At 41.8% G+C, this 22,687-nt stretch overlaps 1 protein-coding gene across 1 annotated transcript; it reads left to right on the top strand.

Moving 5' to 3' along the window:
• The first annotated feature begins 19,874 nt into the window (after nt 1-19,874).
• LOC110544311 (igE-binding protein-like) lies at nt 19,875-21,704 on the top strand. Its single transcript, XM_060378613.1, is given in 3 exon segments — nt 19,875-20,847; nt 20,850-21,388; nt 21,390-21,704. Coding segments are annotated over 3 exon segments (1,827 nt in total).
• Nucleotides 21,705-22,687: the final 983 nt, after the last annotated feature.

Below are 22,687 nucleotides of genomic sequence, written 5' to 3'. Positions count from 1 at the left end.
ATGAAATGCCTTCCTTAGTAAGAGTTCCTGTGGTCATGATGTCTCTTCACACAGTAAAACCCAAACTAAGACATTCTCCATTCCTTTCCTGGTGTTCTGATCACTGTGGCTGGTAAGTACCTCTCGCTTTGAAGGGGAGAGAAACTAGACACATTCGGATCAAGTTAACCCGGTGCTACAGTTCTGGACCAAGCATTCCCAGATATTCTGCATATGTACACGGAGAACTAAGAAGAAACAGACCAGCTGTTCCTCAAATGTTCTGCATGGGTACACGCAGAGCTAAGGAAAAACTGACCACAGTTTAAGGCAATGAAGAGAATCTGCTCTCCTTTTATCACGTGAGTAGGAATGAAACTCAGATCTCAGGCTTAGCAGCACTTTGGCCCAAGGAGCCATCTTATTGTCTTATAGTCTGTCTGTCTACCTATCTACCTATCTACCTATCTATCTATCTATCTATCTATCTATATCTTATTTTATGTGTATGAGTATTTGCCTGAATGTATGTTTGTATAGATCATGCCTGCCCATTGCTGGCAGAGGCCAGAAGAGAGCATGGGATCCCTGGAACTAGACTTATAAATGGTAATGAACAGCCTGACATGAGGGCTAGGAATCAAATCCTGGTTCTCTGCATGAGCGGCAGCTGCCCTTAAGCACCCATATTTTACCCACACATGACTTCTCACTGATGTAACTCTTGGTGATGTTTATAAGAAGCATGAGGCCAGAACTTCCAAAACTTTTTCACAAGACATTGCCTGAGAGGGTATTGAAGCAATTTCAGAGGCGTAAAATTCTTTGCACTTGGTAGACAGTGATCAGAGCTTAGTTATCATCCATCTCAAAACATAGGCCCTTAGCATGTGTCCTGTGCTTGTCCCTTCAGAGCCCAGCGTTCACTTTGTAGCACAAGAACAGTATCATCTCATCAAGTTGAACTGAAAGAAATGTTAAAATTGTACTTCAAAAAGGATAAGAGAGACATGGTAGTTCATGCTTGTAATCCAAGCAATCTGGAAGCCAAAGCTGGAGACTTACCTTGAGGTTGGGAGTACTGTGGGATATCCACCAGAGAGCACTGGTGACAGGTTTAAGACAATAGAAAGTCTTTATTACCTGGCTGCTCTGAGACAGGTTTAAGCCAATAGAAAGTCTTTATTACCTGGCTGGTGACTACACTGAGTGTTCAGGATCCCAGTATAGCCATGAGCCTTTTTCAGGGTGAGCTTTTAAGCACAAAACAAAAAACAAAACAAAACATATTCTGGGTTGATATACTTCAGTTCACAAAAACAGCTGGCCAGAAACAGAACTATAGAAGCCAAAATGCAAGATTAGTACATTTAGAGACTTTCCCAGAACTTGATGGATTAGGTCTTTCTTTTTATTTTGGCAGACGGTGTTGTTTATGTGCTGAGTTTTATGGCCTAAATTGTACTTTTATCATGGAGTCACTCATGCTATGGTCTGGGAGCCTGTTATATGAGTTTGAGGCCAAAATTACATAGTGTATCCCATGCTAGCCTGGACTCAGGAGAGTGAAATAGACCCTGTCTTGAAGAGGAGGAGAAGAAGAAACCAGAAGATGGAATGATCTCTCATGTTCATATATCAGTAGGATTAATAAAGTAAAACTGGCCCTCCTTCCAATCTACAGAATCAATGCATGCCTCATCAAAATTGTAACACAATTCTTCATAGATCTTGAAAGAACAATTTTCAGTTTCATATAGAAATACAAAAAACCAGGCCGGGTGTGGTGGTGCATGCTTTTAATACCAGTAGGAGGCAAAAGCAAGAGGATCTCTGTGAGTTTGTGGCCAGCCTGGTTTACAGGGTGAGTTCCAGGACAGCCAGAGATAAACAAACAAACAAACAAACAAACCTGTTTCAAAAAACAGACAATAGGGGCTGGAGAGATGGCTCAGAGGTTAAGAGCATTGGCTGTTCTTCCAAAGGTCCTGAGTTCAATTCCCAGCAACCATATGGTGGCTCATAACCATCTATAATGAGATCTGATGCCCTCTTCTGCTGTGCAGGTGTACATGGAGGCAGAACATTGTACACATAATAAATAAATTTTTTAAAAAAGCAATGTTTAAGAAAAAAACCAGACAATACTTTGATCACCTATCCCTGAGAGGGGAGCAGCCTTACCAGGCCACAGAGGAAGACAATGCAGTCAGTCCTGATGAGACCTGACAGGCTAGGGTCAGATGGAAGGGGAGGAGGACCTCCCCTATCAGTGGACTTGGAGAGGGGCCTGGGAGGAGAAAAGGAAGGGAAGGTGGAAATGGGAGGGGAAGACGGAGTGCAGACCTGTTCAGACCCTGTGCTTGCTGCCTCGGTGTCTGTGAGTTCTTGTGAACTTTGCTCATGTTGATTTAGAGTGGTGGTACTCAACCTTCCTAGCACTGCGACCCTTTAATGCAGTTCCTCACATGACGGTGACACCAACCATGGAATTATTTTCATTGCTGCTTCTGAACTGTAATTTTGTTACTGTTATGAGTAACGTAAATACCTGATAAACACAATATCTGATATGTGTCCTCTGGGAAAGAATCGTTCCACCCCAAAGGGTGGCTGCCCACAGGTTGAGATTTAGAGGAGCTTGGTGTCCTTCATCCCTTCTGGTTCTCACATTGTCTCCTCTTCTACAGAGTTCCCTGAGCCCTGAGGGGAGAGAGTCTGGTATATCCATCTTCAGAGTGCTTACAGCATGATATAGGAAAGAAAAACAAAGGCAAGGGTTGGGAGTTCCTGAAGTGACAGTCCAGGTTCTCTGGGTCTGGCTGATCATTATCTTTGGCCATTGTCTTAGGATCAGCCATGTAGAACTATGTAAGTGCCAAGAAGGTCCCTGTTGCTTAGGAAGTAATTTGTTTTGCTGAGCAGTCAGGCTTGTTTCTGGGATATAAGGTAACTAGCTATAGGGGAGAAACACTCAGGAGAATTCAGAACTCAGACGGGGAGAAATAAGGTAGAGCCAGAAACCCAATGGAAGCCGGGTGGTAGTGGCTCGTACCTTTAATCCCCATACTTGGGAGGCAGAGGCAGGTGGATCAAGGCCAGCCTGGACTACAAAGCAAGTCCAGGACAGCCAGGGCTACACAAAGAAACCTGTCTTGAAATACCAAAAGAAAGAAAGAAGAAACACGGTGGAGTTTGTAGTCAGTGTAAGTGAAAGCACAGTAAAGAAACCATTGAAGTGGCCACTCATGGATGGAAAAGTTTATTCCAAACTGCCGGTGTATGTGCAAAAATCATGCAGGTTATAAGGAGAATGAGTAACTGGGGAGAGGGAAGGTAGAGGAGCTGGTGGAAAGGGCCAGGATGCTAGCCTGGGCTCTGAGCTCAATCACAAGTGCATGTAAATAGGGATCAGAGGAGGTTGGAGGCTGCTATTAGCCCTGGTATGTACCATGTCAAAAGGGAGCCAGATGCCTCAACTGCCAGGGGATGGGGAGATAGGGAAGAGGCTCTATGCATACACAAACCATTTCACGGGTTCCTGAGGAATGCTCAAAGTAATCCAGCAATCCTATAGTCCAGTGTGACCCGAGCCAAGGCTGTCATTTCCAGACATATGCACAGCCTTTCAGGATTTGGGAAACTGGGCTTGACAGTCAGTTTATTGGGCATCTTCTCTTCTCTTCTCTTCTCTTCTCTTCTCTTCTCTTCTCTTCTCTTCTCTTCTCTTCTCTTCTCTTCTCTTCTCTTCTCTTTCCTTTTCTTAGAGGGTTGGTACCTGCCCACTTACTGTGTCTTAAAGCTTTTATAAAGCCAAACAGTTTCAGTCTCAATTATTTGGGAACCAGGCAGGATAGAGAAGCCCTCTAGAGTCTAACAAACCACATTCTACAACAAAAAGTAGGCTAGAGATTTGGCTCAGTTGGTAGAATGTCTTTTCAACATGCACAAAGCCCTGTGCTTCACAGACATGTAAAATGGGTGCAGTAATGCATTCATATAATGTCAGCACTTGAGGAATAAGAGTTCAAGGTCAAGGTCATTGTCGGTTACATATCCAGTTTGATGCCAACCTGGGCTTATACGACCTTGCCTCAAAATAAATGAATGGATGGATGGATGAATAGATAGACAGATGGTTGAATGAATTTTAAAAAATAAATAAATAAAGGCCAGATCTGGTAGTGAATGCTTTTAATCCCAGCACTTTCGAGGCAGAGGCAGGTGGATCCCTATCAGTTAAAGGAACCTTGGTCTACATAGAGCGTTCCAGACCAGGCAGGATATACTGTGAGATCTTGTCTCAAAGATAAATAAACAAACACAAGTAAGCAAAAATAAAATTAAGTAAACATTTTAAATAAAAAAATAAAAACTTTTTTTTTTTCGTAAAGAATTTCCTTTTGTAAGAGAAGTAGTGACAGAGGCCATGCAGGAAGCACTGCAGTGGGCAGGGGAGCCTCTTGGAGATGGCCTATCCTTTTGCATGGCCATGATGGATGTACTTTGGAGAGGCATGGCTCCAGGGGCTTTGTCTCTGAATTGCTTCTTGCAGCTGCTGTGCCTTCCCATGCTTGTCATTTCTGTGTCCCTCGTATATCTGGCTTGGTGTGATTGAGTGTGGAGAGATCTTCACTGCCGATAGTCTGGTGTTATTGCTTCCTGGGTATTAGCCCACTCTGTTGGGCAAATTTCCTGCAGATCAATATGAAGGTCACTTTCATAAAATAATGCTGTGTAGATAATTTTATAATTCCTATGACTTTGTCAAATTCCTGAATTGACTCAAGTAATGTTAAGCCCCACTGCAGAATAGCAGAAGGAGTTCTTTGAGCCTTTGTGTGTAACAGCACATAAATTGCACTAGGAAGAGAAATAGGCTTGGGACAGACTTATGATCAAGGAAAAAATTCACTCTAGGTTAGGTCCAAAGGTGAGATTATGGGTCTCGGTATGCACCATAATAAGAAAAGTCATGAACAGAGAACAGATAATTAGCTAATTTAGCTATCAACAATTTAAAAAATAAGACTACAATAGATGACCTGATTCTTGTTAAAAACCTTGTTAACCATATGACTTAAAAACTATTGCTTTGAACTTAGAATGAACTTGTGGAGCTAAAAAACAATGTCTAGTCAGGTAAAAGTTTTAATAGAAAAATGTAATCAATAATCCTGCTGTAACTCCCTCTTGTGTAATGAATTTATCTGGGTTTTGTTGTTGTTATTGTTTTGTTTTTTGTTTTGGTTTTGACGATTGCTTTAATGGCTATGAGATAAGTTTTCTTCTTACATATAAAAGAGCTAGAGAAAAATAAAAAGTTGTTAGAGTTTGTGGGCTTGCTCCGTCCACCAGATGTATATGTATATATATGTGTGTGTGTGTGTATTAAATGTATATATGTATATGTGTATATGTATTATAAATAAATGTATATATTCATATATGTATATGTGTGTTATAAATAAATGTATATATTTATATACGTGTATGTGTATATATGTGTATATGTAAGGTGGTGGTGGTTGGAACTTTGCTCCATCCACCATCCACCAAATTGTGTGAATGTATATACGTCTTACTGTGTGTCTGATGGTATCCATGTATGTATAAATGTATGTATGAAGTTACTGAGGCTTATGGAACTTGTTGGAGCTTGCCTTTGCTTCATCTACCAAGTTTCTGTGTGTGAGTGTGTGATTTTTTTCTTCTTTTCTCTCTCTGCTAGCCATTACAAGTGGCAGCCTAAGCCAGACGCCATTAGCACTGGCTAATAAAGAGTTAAAAATGTTCAGAATTTCTCCTCAGCTACAAGCTGTGCTGGCTCTCCCCTCTTCCTCTTCCCTCTTTTAATTGACCTTAGCTATCAGTGGAGGCCTGGAGAAGCCAGAAGCTATCAGCCTCTGGCTTCTTTCACCGACTCTATGTCCCACTTCAGTTTACCCTGTGTGTGAAAGCTGCTTTATGACAAAATAGCAAGGTGATTTATGTGCTGCCTTGTTCCACCTTATGGGTGAAGAAAGGGTGTGGCAAGACTGAAACAGACAGTCACGGTGTTTAAGAACCTTCATCTTTTAGTGTAGCTCATTACCTGCTGTATATTGTTCTGAATCTCTCAGGAAAAGGAAAATGGCCTTTATGCTGGCCACTCTCCTTTTCTGTCTATGAAAACATCATTCCTCTATGTTGGCAGCCTTTATTGCAAATTTCAGTTGTGCAAGGCTTCTTACGTCTTGAAGGGGCTTCTTTTCCTCTTCACATCTTCATGCTTTTCTTTGTCTTTCTATCTTGCCTTAGTGCAAAAACGATGAAACCTGTTTTTAACTTTTTTCAGGCTTATTTTTATTTATGTGTCTGTGCACGTCTGCAGAGGCCAGAGAGAGTATCGTGTTCCCTAGAGCTTGAGGCAGCTGTGAACTATTCTATATGGATGCTAAGAACTGTACTTCTACAAGAGCAGTTAGGACTTTTAATTGCCAAGATACCTCTTTGGCCCTAGAATTTTGTTTTAAAACAAGAACATTTCAGGACAGCTGTTGTGACATTGTTCTAGTGTAAGAATAGCCACACAAACCACTCAGACTCTGGTCTCAGTTAGATATGGTTTATTGGCATGCCTTTTCCAAGCTGATCAATCAGGGCCACAGTAAGACACAGGAGCCTGTGACATCTACAAGTTCTCACAGCAGGGTTTTTATAGAAAGAACCAAATGCACAGGACATGGGGAGGGCAGTAACACATTTTGGCTAACCATACAAAGCACTTAAATTTTTGGCTAACTAGACAAAAATCAGCTAACATTTAAGTTGATTGACCAAGTGAGGTGAGTCAGGGCTTAGGGTCTTCTAGACTACATCCAAAGTGTAGCCAGGTATGAAGATGAGGAGAGTGCAGCCAGAGTGTAGCCAAGTGAATAGATAACAAAGGATGAGTTATGGCACTATTGAATCATAGTAAAACATAAGGAAGGCTATGAACATCTGCTCCCAAGAAGTAGAGTTGAAAAGTTTAAAGTTTTGAACTTAATTTCACCTTAGAAACAAAATGGAAGCCGAATACAAAGATGGCTGTATCTTTGTCTCAAATAGCAGGTTGCAACAGCATGCATGTAGTACTAGGGAAGCCGAGGCAGGACAATTTCTTTTTTGAAGTCTGCCTAGGTTACATAGCAAGACTCGGATTCAAAACAAGTAAATAATAAAGTGAAATGAGAACACATGTAAAAGCCCAATCTAAGAAACCAATAGATCAGAAAACAGCAGCAGCTCACCTACTGCAAAGAAGCAAAGGAAACTGAGAGAACCAGGCCTGACTCCCAACCCCCACCCCAAAATTAACCAGTCCCAGGAAGTAGGCCATAGGCCACCAATTCCAGGAATAAGAAAACCATAAAACTCCCTACCCAAGGGATAGCCTGGAGGTAACCACACGAATGGGAAGGTATCTTATCTCAGGGTGGGCATCTGTGCTGGGCAGCCCACTGACCTAACATTCCTGAGGTCTGTAGATAGCTTGCTTGATCTTAAGTTATGTTAAGTTAGCCAATCACCTTGTAACACGCTTACCCTTGCTGAATGTCACCCAATCCAACTGTACCCAATCATGTAACTGCTAAGCTAGAAATTTTAATAAAAACCCTGCCGTGCAGCTGCTTGGGGCTCTCCTCTCTGATCCACTGCATTGGTGACAGTGAAGAGACCAAGCTTAAGCCCAAATAAAGCTCTTTGCTCTTGCATACATGGTCTGGCTCCTGGTGGTCTTTGGGGACCCTAAGATCTGGCCATAACATTTGGGGGCTTATTTGGGATCTTCAAGACACACTGCCACCTCGGAGCCCCCGGTATGTGGAGCTGAACACCAGCTGGGAAGTAGGTCCTCTGTTCATGTCTGTCCATGTCTATCTGCATCTCAGAGATAATGGTTTATGTTTTATGTTTCTTTGTGTCTATGTTCTTGTTTCTAGTGTCGACTTTCTTGGTTTTGGTTTCCTTTTGCAAAGGAGTTGGAACTGGCCCTTGGGGCGCACTGTAAATCCCCCAGCCCGAGGCGCAGAAGACATTCTTGCCTTCTCTTTGGGAGAACCTCAGTTCTCATTGGTTTTGGGGAGAGCCTGGAAGCTCTCAAATCGGTTCTTTGTTCGAGAAAACGCTACTACCGCAGTTCTCAGGTGGGCCAAGTTTTCCCCTGGAACATCTGTGTCTGCTCATGAATGTTCTTGTCCTTGTATTGTTTAGCAGTGGGACTTCTTGAATTGATTTAACCATAGGTAAAACTTGAGTTTAATAGGCCAACAGAGCCATGGATCTTGGCGGCTCAAGTACAAGCCGCAGATCCCTGGTAGGGCAGCTCGAGCTACGGTTCCTAAGCTCTGCTACTCTAGCCTTTAGGTGTGGGTGGGAAAGAGCCTGCTGAGAAGGCAGGCGGGCCAGCAGGCTGGCAACAATGGCCTCTGGGAGGAAAAATGGTGGTGGTGCCAACTTCTGTTCTGAGGTTCAGCATGAGAGGGCAGAGATGAGGGGGCGCACCAAGGGGTGGCCACAGCATGTGGCACACTGGGCAAAACTGATAGCAAGTCCCAAACTTCTTCATAGATTCAACAGGTAACAACGTGCTTAAATTACAGCTTATGGAGTAAGAAAAGATTTGTCTGTCTGTTTAAATATATGTATGGCCATTACATATTTATTTCTGACTGATCTTAAATGGTTAATATGCTCTGTGTGTCTTCATTCTTGTTTAGAACATGTGTGTGTGGATATATGTTTGTAACATCTAAAGACACGCAGATGTTTTTAAATAGCAACGATGTGGCCTGCCATGTTATGTGACTCCTTCATCTTGAAATTGCCACGTAGTATGGCCTAGAGGAAAAAAAAAAGTTACAGAACCTTTTAGTCATAATGAATTCAGTTCCTCATTCTATCTCTTTTTAGACTAAGAAGACAAATCTCATATTAAATTGGTATTGATTTTGGAGATTGAATTGTTTACCCTGGTAAAATTTGGTTTTGACTTTTAAAATTATGGTTATGTTTTGTGACTTCACTCCCAAAAAGGGTACTTTACTTTGATAATGCAAAAACAGATTTCTTTTTAAAAATATGTTCAAGGTTATACAACATTTTAAAGTTTATCAGGTATTTTATAATAATGTCTTTATAATAATAGTTCTAGGTTGCGGCATGCTGTATGTGTGATTCAGCCCTGGTTTGTGAAGGTCTATTCAGATTAGCAGGCTGATTTGAAGTGTGCCTGGCTGCCTGTGGTTTTTGCCAGGTCCTGAATGAATGGATTAATGCTGTTTCTTTCTGGCCAATAGGTTTGGTATGGCCAGCATAGTTCAAGTACAGTTTTAAAGTTGTTCTCTAGTGTTCTATTATGTACTTGGTTCTAAAACTTATTTGATTACAGTGTTAGAAGTTGGTTACAGAGAACTGTAAATGCTCCACAGTGCTATACCGTAGGAGACAGCAACACCACCAGCTACACCTAATGGCTATGTTTTAAATTGCCCGCCACAGCCTGTAACAACACATGGCTGGCCGCCATGTTGGTTCAGGGATAAAGAGGATTGAGCTACGGTTTTGCCACCATCTTTGTTGAGGGCTGCCAGCTGTGTTCAGTGCTCAGTGAAACTTTTGTTCTTTAAACTTTTGCTGTTCAGTCTTAATAATGTAATATGGTAGGATCAGCAATATTTACCAGCCCCTCTATGAACTTTATGATTAAAATTTTTGCTTTGATTTTAGCTCAGAAACATATTTAAAGTTATGCTAATGACTGCACTTGATTACAAGATTGAGCTCTATCTAGTCTCTTGTTTACATTTTCAAAGTTAAGCCTAGGATGGGTAACTACAAAGTTTGCCTATGTAGATCTACTTGAAATAGATATGGTCCTAAAACACTTAACTACAGAATGTAGTTTAGAGTAGATAACTAAAGACAAATATGCTGGCCCTCAAGCTTATCAGAGATCTGACGAATATGGCATCTAATGTATGTAAGTGTTATTATGGCAGAGAATCCCAAAATCTGGCAGGTCTCCCTAAGGTCTCTGAGAAGATTTGGGCACAACGACAGATGACTTCAACTCTGGATTGTGGTATGCTAACCACTGGGTGTTGGTATAATGTTTTTTTTTTTTGTTTTTTTTTTAATGTATACACCTTACCCTTGTTCATTCAAATACTGATTTCTCCCCCCCCCCCCCCCAACTCTCTTGTTTCAATCCGGATATTGCATCGTGATACTCATTCTAAGCATCCTGTCTCAACTCTTGTGTAAACAGGATAATATAAAGCAACTAGACACAATGTTGAGCAGGGAGGAGCCAGAAAGCAGGAGATGAGTGAGAGGAGAAGGAGGGAGCAGAGCTAGGAGAGCAGAGCTGGAGGAGAGACCTTGGAGGATGTGGAGCATGAACCAGACCTAAGATTTCACAAAAAGCAAGTATAATGTGGGAAATCTAAATGTTAGGAAACTGAGGGCTTGGAGGTTTAGGAGGGAGTAAATATTGCCCAGCATTGTGTTCTAGGTTAACTAAAAACCCAGTCTCTGTGTGGTGACTTGGTTATACAGCTGATTAAGATTAGCAGCAAGCTTTACTAGAAGATAAACTAATAGTAAATATTAATCGTCTCCTACAGCAAGTGGTGCCCAACTAATCTAAGTATCCACACCCTTTAAATCATACTTTATCATAAACATCTCATACATAATTTGGTGGGGAGAATAAGTGCCCAGTGATGCAAACCAAACTTAAAATCTAAAAACTCCCAGGTCAGTTACTGTCTCTTTAGGAGAGGTTCTTAAACCAGCCCAGGAGCAAAAGACAGCCTCCTGTGGGCAGACCTGAGACTTCCATAACAAAACTGGCTGCTTCTGCAGTTTAACTGAGGGGCTCCTTTATACTGTGGCTGGCTCAACTGGCTCAGCTCCACAGCCACGTCAGGAAAGAAAGAAACCAGAGGCAGACAAACCTCTAGACAAGTTTGGCCTAAACTGCATGTAAAATAAAAAATTGCCATGGCAGAGGGTGTTTTAATCTCTTTTGGCTTCATTTTGGCTGTCATATTCATGGATCTGGTTGCAATATGTTTAATGGTGTTGGTTCTTCTCCATGCCTTCTCCAAGAAAGTTCAAGGAGAAAATGGGGAAAAAGCCAAGGATTGGGGTACTAAGTTACAGACAATAGTACTCATCCAAATAATTAGGTTAATAACAGCTAAAATTCAAAGCTCTCTGGCTGCAAGGTATTTGTCAGCTCTTTCTGGTAAGGGTCTGCCAATTTATTGAAACATCAACTAAAATAACCAACTGGGCTTTGTTTGTTACAGGGTAAATTGGCACAACTGATTTCAAACTTCAAAATTTCTTGTCTCTTTGTTTGATTTTCATTTAAAGGCTTTGAGTTACAAATATACTGATTTGAAACTATATATATCTGAACAAGTTGGTGAAGGCACAGGCCTTTCTTCCCAACACAAAGTAAAAAGAAACAGGCAGATCTCTGAGTTCTGGATCAAGCATATTTACATAAATAAATAAAAGCCACGATGGCAACTCCTGCTGTTTAGCCACTTACAGAGATAGTCTAAGATTCAAAATGACAAAATTTTCCTTAAGGTTACCATGTAAATTCTTTTTTCTTAATAATAGATGTTATATCCTTACTGGTCTAAAGGTTGGATTCACATCATTTTTAGGTTTATGTAAAGATAGATAATGTCACACTGCTCTGGAAACTGCCTTATCCTTTTAAATGTGAGACATTTTCACAGGGGAATAATGTTGGTTGTGCCTATGTAAAAAGACACAAGAGGCTTAAAGATGGCAAAATACATGCCAACCTAGTTTAGTCCTAAAAACTCAAAAATATGTTCATATGTTTAAAAAACAAAACTGTCCATCCCATATCAAAAAGAGGGCAAGCCAAAGAATAGCCAAAACCAATGTAAAAACCCAGGCACAAGATGCCTAGGATATACTTTAATGCTAAGGGTAAGAGAGCTTATATGCTAATACTAAGAGAGTTTATATAAATGCTAGAGGTAAGAGGGAGTTTAAATAAAGTTGGACTATAAAGGCATAACTGCCCATCCTGTATAAATAAGGGACAAGCCAAAAAATAGCACAAACAATGTAAAGCCCAGGTACAAGATGCCTAGGGTATGCTTATCAATGTAAAGCCCAGGTACAAGAAGTCCTAGGATATGTTTAAATGCTAAAGGTAAGAGGGAGTTTAAATAAAGTTTGGCTATAAAGGTGTAACTGCCCATTTTATATAAACAAGGGGATAGGACAAATAGCTACAACATATATAAATATCTAGGACTAAACCTCAAAACAGGTACAAGATACCTACGGTATGCTTATATTATAAATTAAAAAGGAGTTTATATAAAGTTTACTTAAAACATACATTTTCTATTGCTCAAGGCAACCAGCTTGTCTCTCTAATGGGAGGCTTCTCTAGGGAAATAGGTAGCAACTTGGCCCAATACAACAGGTACACAAGAGCCCGAAAAAATATTTTAATCTATCCAACCTTGTTTTGATGATAATGATTGTATTTTCAATAATAATGGTAACTTATATTGCTGATCCCTTTACATGGGAACAACTCTGAAACTGACTGAGACATAAAAATGTGTCTCCAGCCAAAACTTCAACAATACTTGGCCAATAAATCCTTTGTTATAATATCCTCAAAATGCATTATGCTAACCTTTTAATTGATATAGATTAAATTGGCTTACAGTTTAGTTTCATCCTGTATATCTCATACATTTATAATTTTAGAACTCTATTGTAAGACCTGGGGTCTCACAGCTCAGGAGTTCAATCGCGCCCTTCCCAGAAACTCCCACAGACCATGACTTGTTGCAAAAGCAAGAGGTTTATTAACCATTGCACAATGGGGTCACCCCTGCCGGTCAGCAAAGAGTGACACCGAGAGACAAAGGCCTTTAGGTTTTTAAAAGAAAAATTGTGGGAAATTTGAAGTTGCAGTTTTGGCAATTTAGGATTGGATGAGGAAGCTATAAAGTAAGATAATTGGTTAGTCTTAGGTGCTCAAGCTTGGCCAGTCCTGCCAAGTGTGGATGCAGCTGCAATTGAAGGTGGGGGTTGTTAGCTCATCCGTGAAGATTGGGGCTGCAGAGTTTTGGCTGGAGGTCAGGAGCTACTCAGAAGAAGTCTGGGTTGGTTGCTAAGAAACTCTATCTCGAAGACAAGGGTCTGGTCGTTCTTTTTGCTGAGTGAAGGTCATTGCTTGCTTGCTTTTTTTTCTATCTGTCCTCACAGATAGGGTCAAATTTTTTTCGTTCTCTGGAAAGGTACTAAGAGGCTTTAGCTTAACCTGGACCTAAAACTCAAAACTATAGGCTTTAGAAGACATATAGGTTACAAAGTTATTCTAACCCTTTCACCATAATGCTTGTGAGAAGTTATATGTTTGCAGAACAAAAGAACTAGACGACAGAGATGCTGGATCAAACCTAACAGAATCATTCTTCAGCATGCTGAGACATTGACACATCTGTTCCAGCTTCTTGCATGTTCCAGCATTCTGCTTGTACCTGCCTCAACTTCTTCAACTGCTATTTCTCATCAAAGCCTGCTCCCAAAAGAACTTTGTAGAAAGCTACTAATTTTAACTGATCCAGCATTTTAGACTGTTTCAAAAAGGACTTTTATTAAGCCTGAAATTTCTCAACATTCAAATGTTATTGGACCACAGATGTTATTGCTTGCTTAATTAACCATTTTTATTTGGGCCCCCTACAGGATTTCTACATGTCCACAATGTCAGCTAGAAGAAACTCATGAGAACGGCATCCAATTTCCTTTAAAGGGGGTTGGGTATTGAAAGGGTTAGGCTAACTTTGTAACCTATATGTCCTCTAAAGCCTATAGTTTTGAGTTTTAGGTCCAGGTTAAGCTAAAGCCTCTTAGTACCTTTCCAGAGAGTGAAGGAATGTGACCCTATCTGTGAGGACAGATATAAAAAAAGGGCAAGCAAGCAATGACCTTCACTCAGCAAAAGAACGACTAGACCCTTGTCCTTGAGATAGCGTTCCTTAGCAACAAACCTAGACTTCTTCTGAGTAGCTTTTGACCTCCAGCCAAGAGCCCGCAGCCCTAATCTTCAAGGATGAGCTAACTACCCCCACCTTCAATTACAGCTGCATCCACACTTGGCAGGACTGGCCAAGCTTGAGCACCTAAGACTAACCAATTATCTTACTTTATAACTTCCTCATCCAATCCTAAATTGCCAAAACTAGAACTTCAAATCTCCCACAATTTTTCTTTTAAAAACCTAAAGGCCTTTGTCTCCCAGTGCCACTCTTTGCTGACCAGCAGGGGTGACCCCGTTGTACAATGGTTAATAAACCTCTTGCTTTTGCAATGAGTCTTGGTCTGGGGGAGTTTCTGGGAAGGGTGCGATTGAACTCCTGAGCTGTGAGACCCCAGGTCTTACATTTTTGGTGCATTTGGCCGGGAAAGGGCGTGCCCCTTCCCCAACCCTCATCAGACTGAACTCGGAGGTCGAGCTCGGAACAGGTTAGTCTGTTTCTGTCTTACCAATCTGTTTCTTGTCAGAGATGGCTGCCATGAGGCAGCCTCTCAATTAGATTTCTGTGGTACCAATCTGTTTCAGTTTAGGCGCCTATCTGGACCTTTTTGGTCATTTGATCAGTCATTGCGATTGACAGACATGTCAGAATATCGCTTGACTGGGAACTGGGGGATGCCCCAAGTTTCCGTTTGGGAGGTTGGATCTGAGATGGTCCTCCTCCCATCTGATTTTCGTAGAGAATGACCGCCACCAGGCAGCCGTTCTATCAGAGCACTGTGGTACCACTCACAAGGGTGTCCTTGTTTGATTACTTGCCTGATTCTTTGTGTTTCTGTTGTTGTTGCCTCTCTGACTCTTTTGACAGGAAGATGGTCTAGCTCGAGAGCATCTGTAGAAGGGGTTCGAGTCCCCTGAGTGGTTCGAGGCCACTTGCCTGGAACGGTTTCATTAAGGCAGACAGACATGTCATTAATGCCAAGTCCATGGGACATCCTGTAGGACACTCAGCTTGCCTCTTTCTGTGAACAGGGAGGAGCAGAGAGATTCTGCTCCCCCAGCAATTTAAATCCTGTGTTTCTCATGTATGTATGTATTGTTCTGTGTCTGTTTCTTTGTAGACTTGGACTGATGAAAATTCGGACAGAGGATAGTTAAAATTAGAACTACTTCTCGGCCCGGGAGTGCACATGGCTGCATGGCAGGACACCAAGCAGTGTGCTCTCCCTCCCGAGGGAGCAAGGAGGGAATGCTTTCGGGTGGCTGGGGAGACGTGTGGAGCTGGGGCTGGAGCTTGGGCAGGTGGTGCTCAGGCACTTGAGCGTCTGTGGAATAACAATGCACACCCAGCAGGGCATGGGCTTGATTGGGCCCCTTGTTGCGATGAACAGCCAAAGAGCATGGGGGAGGGGAGAGGCCCAGCCAGGAAGCAGGTTCAGGACCTGCGGGGGAGGTAAGCTAGAGTAAAGCTCACAAGGGAGCCAAGGGAGCAGGCAAGGCTCATGGGCTTGCTAGGCGGATCCTTAGACATGGCGAGGTGGGGATTGGCACCGTAGCTGCTCCACAACAGGAGCTGCTCTGGCTGCTGAGAGTGAGGAAAAACTCCTCCCCCTTGCCTTCGTGCCAGCTCAGCAGGAAAGTGAGCAGCAAGAGCTCACCACGCCCTCTTGCTCCTCTCTTCCCTCCTCCCACGTAGGGGACTTGCAACTTACAGATCAAACAGTAATTTAGGAAAAAAACTGCACTTGCTGTAATGTTTAGAATTGCAGCTGAGTCTGTCTGTTTAAATATATGGCCATTATACGATTGTTTTCAACTGGTCTTAAATGGTTGATATGATAAAAAAATAATTGGGTATGTTTTAAGGTTAAATTCAAATTCTTGTTTTAAACACGTATATGTGCCTATGTGTTTGTAGGGTCTATAAATGCATATGTTTAAATAACAACAATGTAAATTGCCACATGGTGTGGCTCAGAAAAAGAACAAAGGTTGCAAAATCTCTGAGTCAAAATGATTTTATTTCCTTTTAGGATAAGAAGAAAGTCTTATTCTAAGTTGATATTGGTTCTGAAAATTGAGTTGTTTTCACTGATAAATTTTGGTCTTAAAATCTGGTTTTGACTTTTAAAATTATGGTTATGCTTTGTAAATTCACTCCTAAAAAAGATACTTTGCTTTGATATTGCAGGGACGAGTTTTAAAAATTGTTTAGATGTTTAAGAGGATAAAACATTTACAGTTTATCAGATTTTTTTAAGCAATAACTCTTGGGCAGTCTAACAACGAACTTAAAACAGTTTCCCAACCCTTGGGAAAAAAAAATTAATGAGAGTTTTCCTGTTGTCTGAAAAGAAAGAGTGAGCAAGAGATATTTAAAAAAAAAAAATAGCTTGTCTAAAGCAAAAATGTCGGTTAAGCCAGAAAAAGAAAGCTAGGAACCTGAAGGTATATAGGATGTTGCAGAAGGTTAGTGAATGTATTATAAAAAGCCAGAGAGTTAATATGATTTAAAAAAACAAAACAAAACAAAACAAAACTGTATTTAAATATGTTATAATTCATTTAAAAGGCTGGTGATTCTTCATTGCAAAATGTTTTTTTATGCTCTTTTAAGGGGAAAAAATTCTGTCTGATAGGTTTGGTACGGCTAAAATACTTCATACAGTTTAAAAGTGTTCTGTACTGTTCTGTTATGCAGTTGGTTCTAAAACTTATTTGATCACTATGTTAAAACTTTTGGTTGTGGGGGATTATGGATGCTCCACAGTGTTTGCTGTGTCATCAACAGCACCTAATGGCTATGTTTGGTATTGTCAGTCACAGCCTGTGCTAACACATGGCTAGCTGCCATGATGGTTCAGGGATAGAGAGCACGTGAAGCTGTAGTTTTGCTGCCATATTTGTTTAGGGCTTTCAGCTGAGTTCAGTTACACGTGGCCAGCCACCATGCTGGTCCAGAGATAAAGAGAGTGGAGCCATGAGTTTACCACCATTTTGTTTAGGTCTTTCAGTTATATTCAGTCCTCTAATTAGTGTTAAGTGCAAAGCTTTTTACTGTTCAATTTTAATACAAAGTGGTAGGATCAGCAAGATTTACTAGCCCCTCTATAAACTGTATCTGATTAAAATGTTTGCTTTAATTTTAGTTCAAAAAGAACAGACTTAAAGCTACGCTAATGACTGCAGTTGGTTAAGGTGTTGAGCTTTACCTAGTGTCTTTGTATAGGTTTTTTTAAGGTTAAGCCTAAGATAGATAACTATAAAGTTTGCCTATTTATCTTAAAATATATAGTTCTAAAACATGCATCTCAGAAATATGCTAGAACTAGATTAAATAGCATTCTATTTTATAGGACACAGTTTAAAACAGATGATAAAAACAAAGAGTAACTCAGATATGCTGGCCCTCAAGCTTATCAGAGATCTGATGAATATGGCATTTTAACATATGTAAGTTTATTGTGGCAAAAAATCCCAAAATCCTGGCAGTAGCTCCCCAAGGTCTCCGAGAAGATTTGGACAATGACAGATGACTGCAACTCTGGATTGTGGTATGCTAACCACTGGGCAATACTGCCCCAACTGTCCCACTGCTAGGGCCCAGCCTAAACTGTGGACAAAGCCGGGGATACCTGAAGAGCCATTGTCTCACATTGTGAGAGGCAAGGTGAGGTCAATCTCTCCTGTTCCTCTTTCCACAGCAGCAGTTTCTCATCCTCTATGCCTGATGGCTGGACTGCCTCTGCTCAGAAAGCCAGGACACCACAGGAGCCAGGGACACTGCCTAGGTGATGGACTAACTAGTCATCTCTGTCATTTTGATTGGTACATTTACTTAGCTCATAATTTATCCTTCTCAGGTCTCTGATCACATTGACAGCTAGGCTGAAAGGCTAGGCTTAGTTAACAGTAACTTGGCAGCTAAAGAGCAGACAGTTAGGTTCACTATCAGCTCATTGGACAGTTCATTAGTTAGTTAAAACTACTGGGTACTATATCTTTTGTATAAAAGAAAAAAAACAGGTTTGCCCTGCTCACAGGCTTTACATCAGTTGCCAATGTCTTATAATAATAGTTAAATAAAAAAAATATATAAAGTTTATATAGGGTCTGAGGATATAGGAGTTCAGGTTATAAAAATCTAAAAAATGTTGGTCTACATACTGATCAAAGTGTCAATTTAATGGACGTCAGGTTAACACTTAAGTAAAAAAAGAAAAAAAAAAGTACAAGCAGTTTCTCACGCAGGCAATTTTACTTAGCCAAAATATAGGAGGGTTTACTCAAGGTTGCACAGAGCCTGCTGTCTGGTTACTATGGTTGCACGGAGTTTCTCAGGGTCAGAGCAGTCTGCTGTAAGACCACCAAGGTCAGTCTGTGAGAGACTGGACTTTGGAAAATAGCCAAGAGGCTGAGTTCCGCTGCTCAGATGCCCTTAACTCCAAAAAGGCTGCCACATGGACGCACTTAAGTTGTTTATAAAAGATATAAAATAAACAGCTGACTGGTACCAATTCTGTTGGATATAGTTTTTACCTGTTACTCTCAAAATGTTGCTGTATTAGATTTGCTGATATGTTACTTTTCTGAGTATATATATATATATATATATTTCCTTTTGTGTACCAAAAATTCATATGAGTTTATAAAAATCAAAAGGTCATGAGACCTAGATCTGGCATAGCTCAAATGGATCCCAGAAGTGTTTTTCCCTGCTGTTGGGATTCCTCACTTTTTCCATTTAACAGACAAATCTTAACTTCTGTCTCTAGTCTGAATTTGTCTCAGCAGATTTTCACCTGGTTGACTCTGGGCTGCAAACTGAAATCTGGACTTGTTGGAAGCTGACATGACTGCTCCCTGTCTCTTCAATTGGATCATCTAACCAGAGACTGTTAAGGACTGCCTCATTGACCAGCCTTTGACTGGCTCCTAGTAATCTTTACCCATGTACTCTCCCCAACTTTTGACCAGCATTTCAGCCTCTTTTAAACTGAGATATCAATGATCCAATCATCAGCATGAAGAAATTCCAGAAGACGGATCATCGGCCCATTGTCCCATTCTACAGGCTGTGGAGAGCCGGGGTTTGGTTGCCATGGCGCTGGCTTCCGCCCTCAAAACTGGTAAACCGTTATGACCGTTGGGCAACCGTGGTCACGAGCCCAGCCCGGGGTGTCATATGGGGTGATGAGCAACAGTCAATCAGGGACTGACACATCCTAGGCGGAGGACAGTTTCCTATATAAGGGATGGGTATCTGCCATTTGGGGTCTCCGTTTCTACTCGCTGTAAGCTTATGCTCTCCCTCTCAAGATGCATTAAAGCTTTACTGCAGAAGGATCCTGTGTGTTCTTGCTGGCGAGACGATAGCGCGAGCCACATCTGGTGCCGAAACCCGGGAATATTGACCACAACATCGTCAGCACCTTCAGGAACCCCTTGATTTCAAGGAGGATTCAGAACTGCAGGGAAAGGTAAGTTCGGAGAGGTATGCATGTCTCTGAAATTTTTGGGCCGATCCTTGCTGTGATATTTACTGTTATGGTTGCACTTCTCTTGTTCATTTGTTTTCACGGTGGCTATTGTTAAATTTGGAGGGTGTCTATAAGACCAAGGTACATGAGCGGCAAGACCTCCTAAAACCCTGTTATAAGTCTCCTGTAGATAAAGGAGCAGCAGAGAAGCCTCTCAGAGTGGGTAGAACGCAGCCTATAAGATGGACGTAGATAAGCCGCCGGCGCGGTAATTTTACTTTTGTTTTACTCAGTGGCCATAAGGCAGACATAAATAAGCTGCAACCACCATGGGATCCATGCAATCGGTTGTAACCACACTCGAGGCAGTCTTAAAACAACGGGACATTAAGATAGCACACAGAACCCTTAAGAACTTTGTAAAAGAGGTGGATCGGGTGGCTCCCTGGTACGCATGTTCAGGGTCCCTCACAGTTGCATCATGGAATAAGTTAGGCGAAGATCTTGATTGCCACCTAGCGAACAATGACTTGAGATTGGGCACTAAGGCAATCTGGAAACTTGTTAAGAACTGCTTAGAAGATGATAATTGCAAAAGGGCGGTTGATGAAGGACAGGTCGCCCTCGAGGAAGTTCAGGACAGCATGTCAGAAACTGAACTCAGTGAGAGGTTGGGTGCGCGCAAGAAAAAGGATACCCATAAAAACAAAAAAGCTAAGGACCCTCCAAAAAAAGGAGTGCAACCCCCTAAAGAGTCCAGCCCCCCGTTTAATCCTCTAGAGGAAAGACCACATGGACTCTATCCTGTAAAGGAGCTAAAAGCACTGAACCTCGACAGTTCTGAGAGCTCCAGCCCCGGTACCTCTGATGCAGAGACTCTTGATTCAGAGGAGGAGGCTGAACTAGATGAAGAAGCGGCCAAATATGAGGAGGAGAGATACTATCCAGATGAGCGAGAGATAAATAAAAAACACCCTCGCACCTCCCATCCTCGAACAGTGCCTACTGCACCTCCGCCTTATGAGGCACGATCTCCAAATTTTTCTTTTGTGCCAGATAAGGTTAGAAAAAAGATTCAAATGACCTTTCCTGTTTTCGAAACAGAAAATGGAGGACGAGTGCATGCGCCCGTAGATTACAATCAATTAAAAGAATTGGCTGAATCAGTCCGCAAATATGGAGTTAATGCAAATTTTACTTTGGTGCAATTAGATAGACTTGCCAATAATGCTTTAACTCCTGTTGGTTGGCCAATGGTGGCAAAGGCTGCCCTTCCAAATATGGGTCAGTACATGGAATGGAGAGCCTCTGGTTTGAGGCTACCCAAACACAGGCTCGAGCAAATGCCTATGCTCTTACCCCTGAACAGAGAGATTGGACCTTTGATCTGTTGACAGGCCAAGGACGCTTTACTGCGGACCAAACAAATTATCATTGGGGAGCTTATGTTCAAATTTCTCAAACGGCCATTAAGGCCTGGAAGGCGTTATCTCGTAAAGGAGAGGCCAATAGGCAGCTTACAAAGATTGTACAAGGACCTCAAGAGTCATTTTCAGATTTTGTGGCCAGAATGACGGAGGCCGCAGGGCGCATTTTTGGAGATATAGAACAAGTTGAACCTTTTATTGAACAGCTGATATTTGAACAAGCTATTCAAGAATGTAGGGCAGCCATAGCCCCCAGAAAGAACAAGGGATTACAGGATTGGCTCAGAGTGTGCAGAGACCTCGGAGGACCGCTTACCAATGTGGGCCTAGCGGCTGCTATCCTCCAATCTCAAAAACGTCCTGCTGGTAAGACCAACCAGAGGACTTGCTATAACTGTGGCAAACCTAGACATTTTAAAAAAAGATTGCAAAAATTCAAATAGGAGGGGGGAAACACCGACCCTCTGCAACCGTTGTGGCAAAGGATATCATAAAGCTAGTCAATGCCACTCGGTGAGAGATGTCCAGGGGAGACTCCTCCCACCCATCAACAATCAGACTACTGATAATAATCAGGCTGCTGACGCGCCAAAAAACGGGCCATCGGGCCCTCAGTCCCAGGGCCCTCAAAGATATGGGAACCAGTTTGTCAGAACCCAGGGGGGCAACAGAGACACAGCTCAGGACACTCCACAAGAGTGGACCTGCATGCTGACTCCGACTTCTTACTAATGCCACAAATGAGTGTTCAACCAGTTCCTGCAGAAACCATAACACCTTTGCCTCCAGGAACTGTTGGCCTCATACTGGGTCAAGGCGCACTTACCTTACAAGGTCTAATAGTATACCCTGGAATTGTAGATAATCAACATTCTACAGAAATTCAAATTTTATGCTGTAGTCCAAAAGGAGTTTTTTCAATCTCGAAAGGAGACAGAAACACTCAATTGTTACTCCTCCCTGATATAGAGGGAGGATCCTCCAGACCAAAAATTGCCAAAATGGGCTCTTCAGGCAATGATTCGGCCTACTTGATGGTCCCTTTACATGAGAGACCCAGGCTCCATTTAAAAATTAATGGCAAAACGTTTGAAGGTATTCTAGATACAGGAGCAGATAAAAGCATAATCTCCTCTCATTGGTGGCCTAAAGCCTGGCCCACCACCCAATCATTCCATTCTTTACAAGGGCTGAGGTATCAATCCTGCCCCTCAATCAGCTCTGCTGCCTTAATATGGGAAACCCCAGAAGGTCAGCAAGGAAAATTTATACCATATGTGCTCCCTCTCCCAGTCAATCTTTGGGGAAAAGACATTATGCAACATATAGGTTTGACCCTATCAAATGAGTGTGCCCCTCCTGGGAGATACTCATCGCAAGCAAAAGGCATTATGTCAAAGATGGGGTACAAGATAGGAAAAGGATTGGGTAAACAAGAGCAAAGAAGAACAGAACCTATCTCACCCACAGGAAACCAAACCAGACAAGGTTTGGGTTTTTCCTAGGGGCCATTGGGGCAGCACGACCCATACCATGGAAAACAGAGGACCCTGTGTGGGTTCCTCAATGGCCACTATCCTCTGAAAAGCTAGAAGCGGTGACCCAGCTAGTAAAAGAACAATTAAATTTGGGTCACATTGAACCATCTACATCTCCATGGAACACTCCAATTTTTGTGATTAAGAAAAAATCAGGCAAATGGAGATTGTTACATG

The sequence above is a fragment of the Meriones unguiculatus genome, chromosome 1 (assembly GCF_030254825.1).
Source record: "Meriones unguiculatus strain TT.TT164.6M chromosome 1, Bangor_MerUng_6.1, whole genome shotgun sequence".
In the NCBI taxonomy this organism is placed as follows: domain Eukaryota; kingdom Metazoa; phylum Chordata; class Mammalia; order Rodentia; family Muridae; genus Meriones; species Meriones unguiculatus.
The sequence above is the reverse complement of the archived record's forward strand: the minus strand, read 5'-3'. Positions and strand labels throughout refer to the sequence as shown.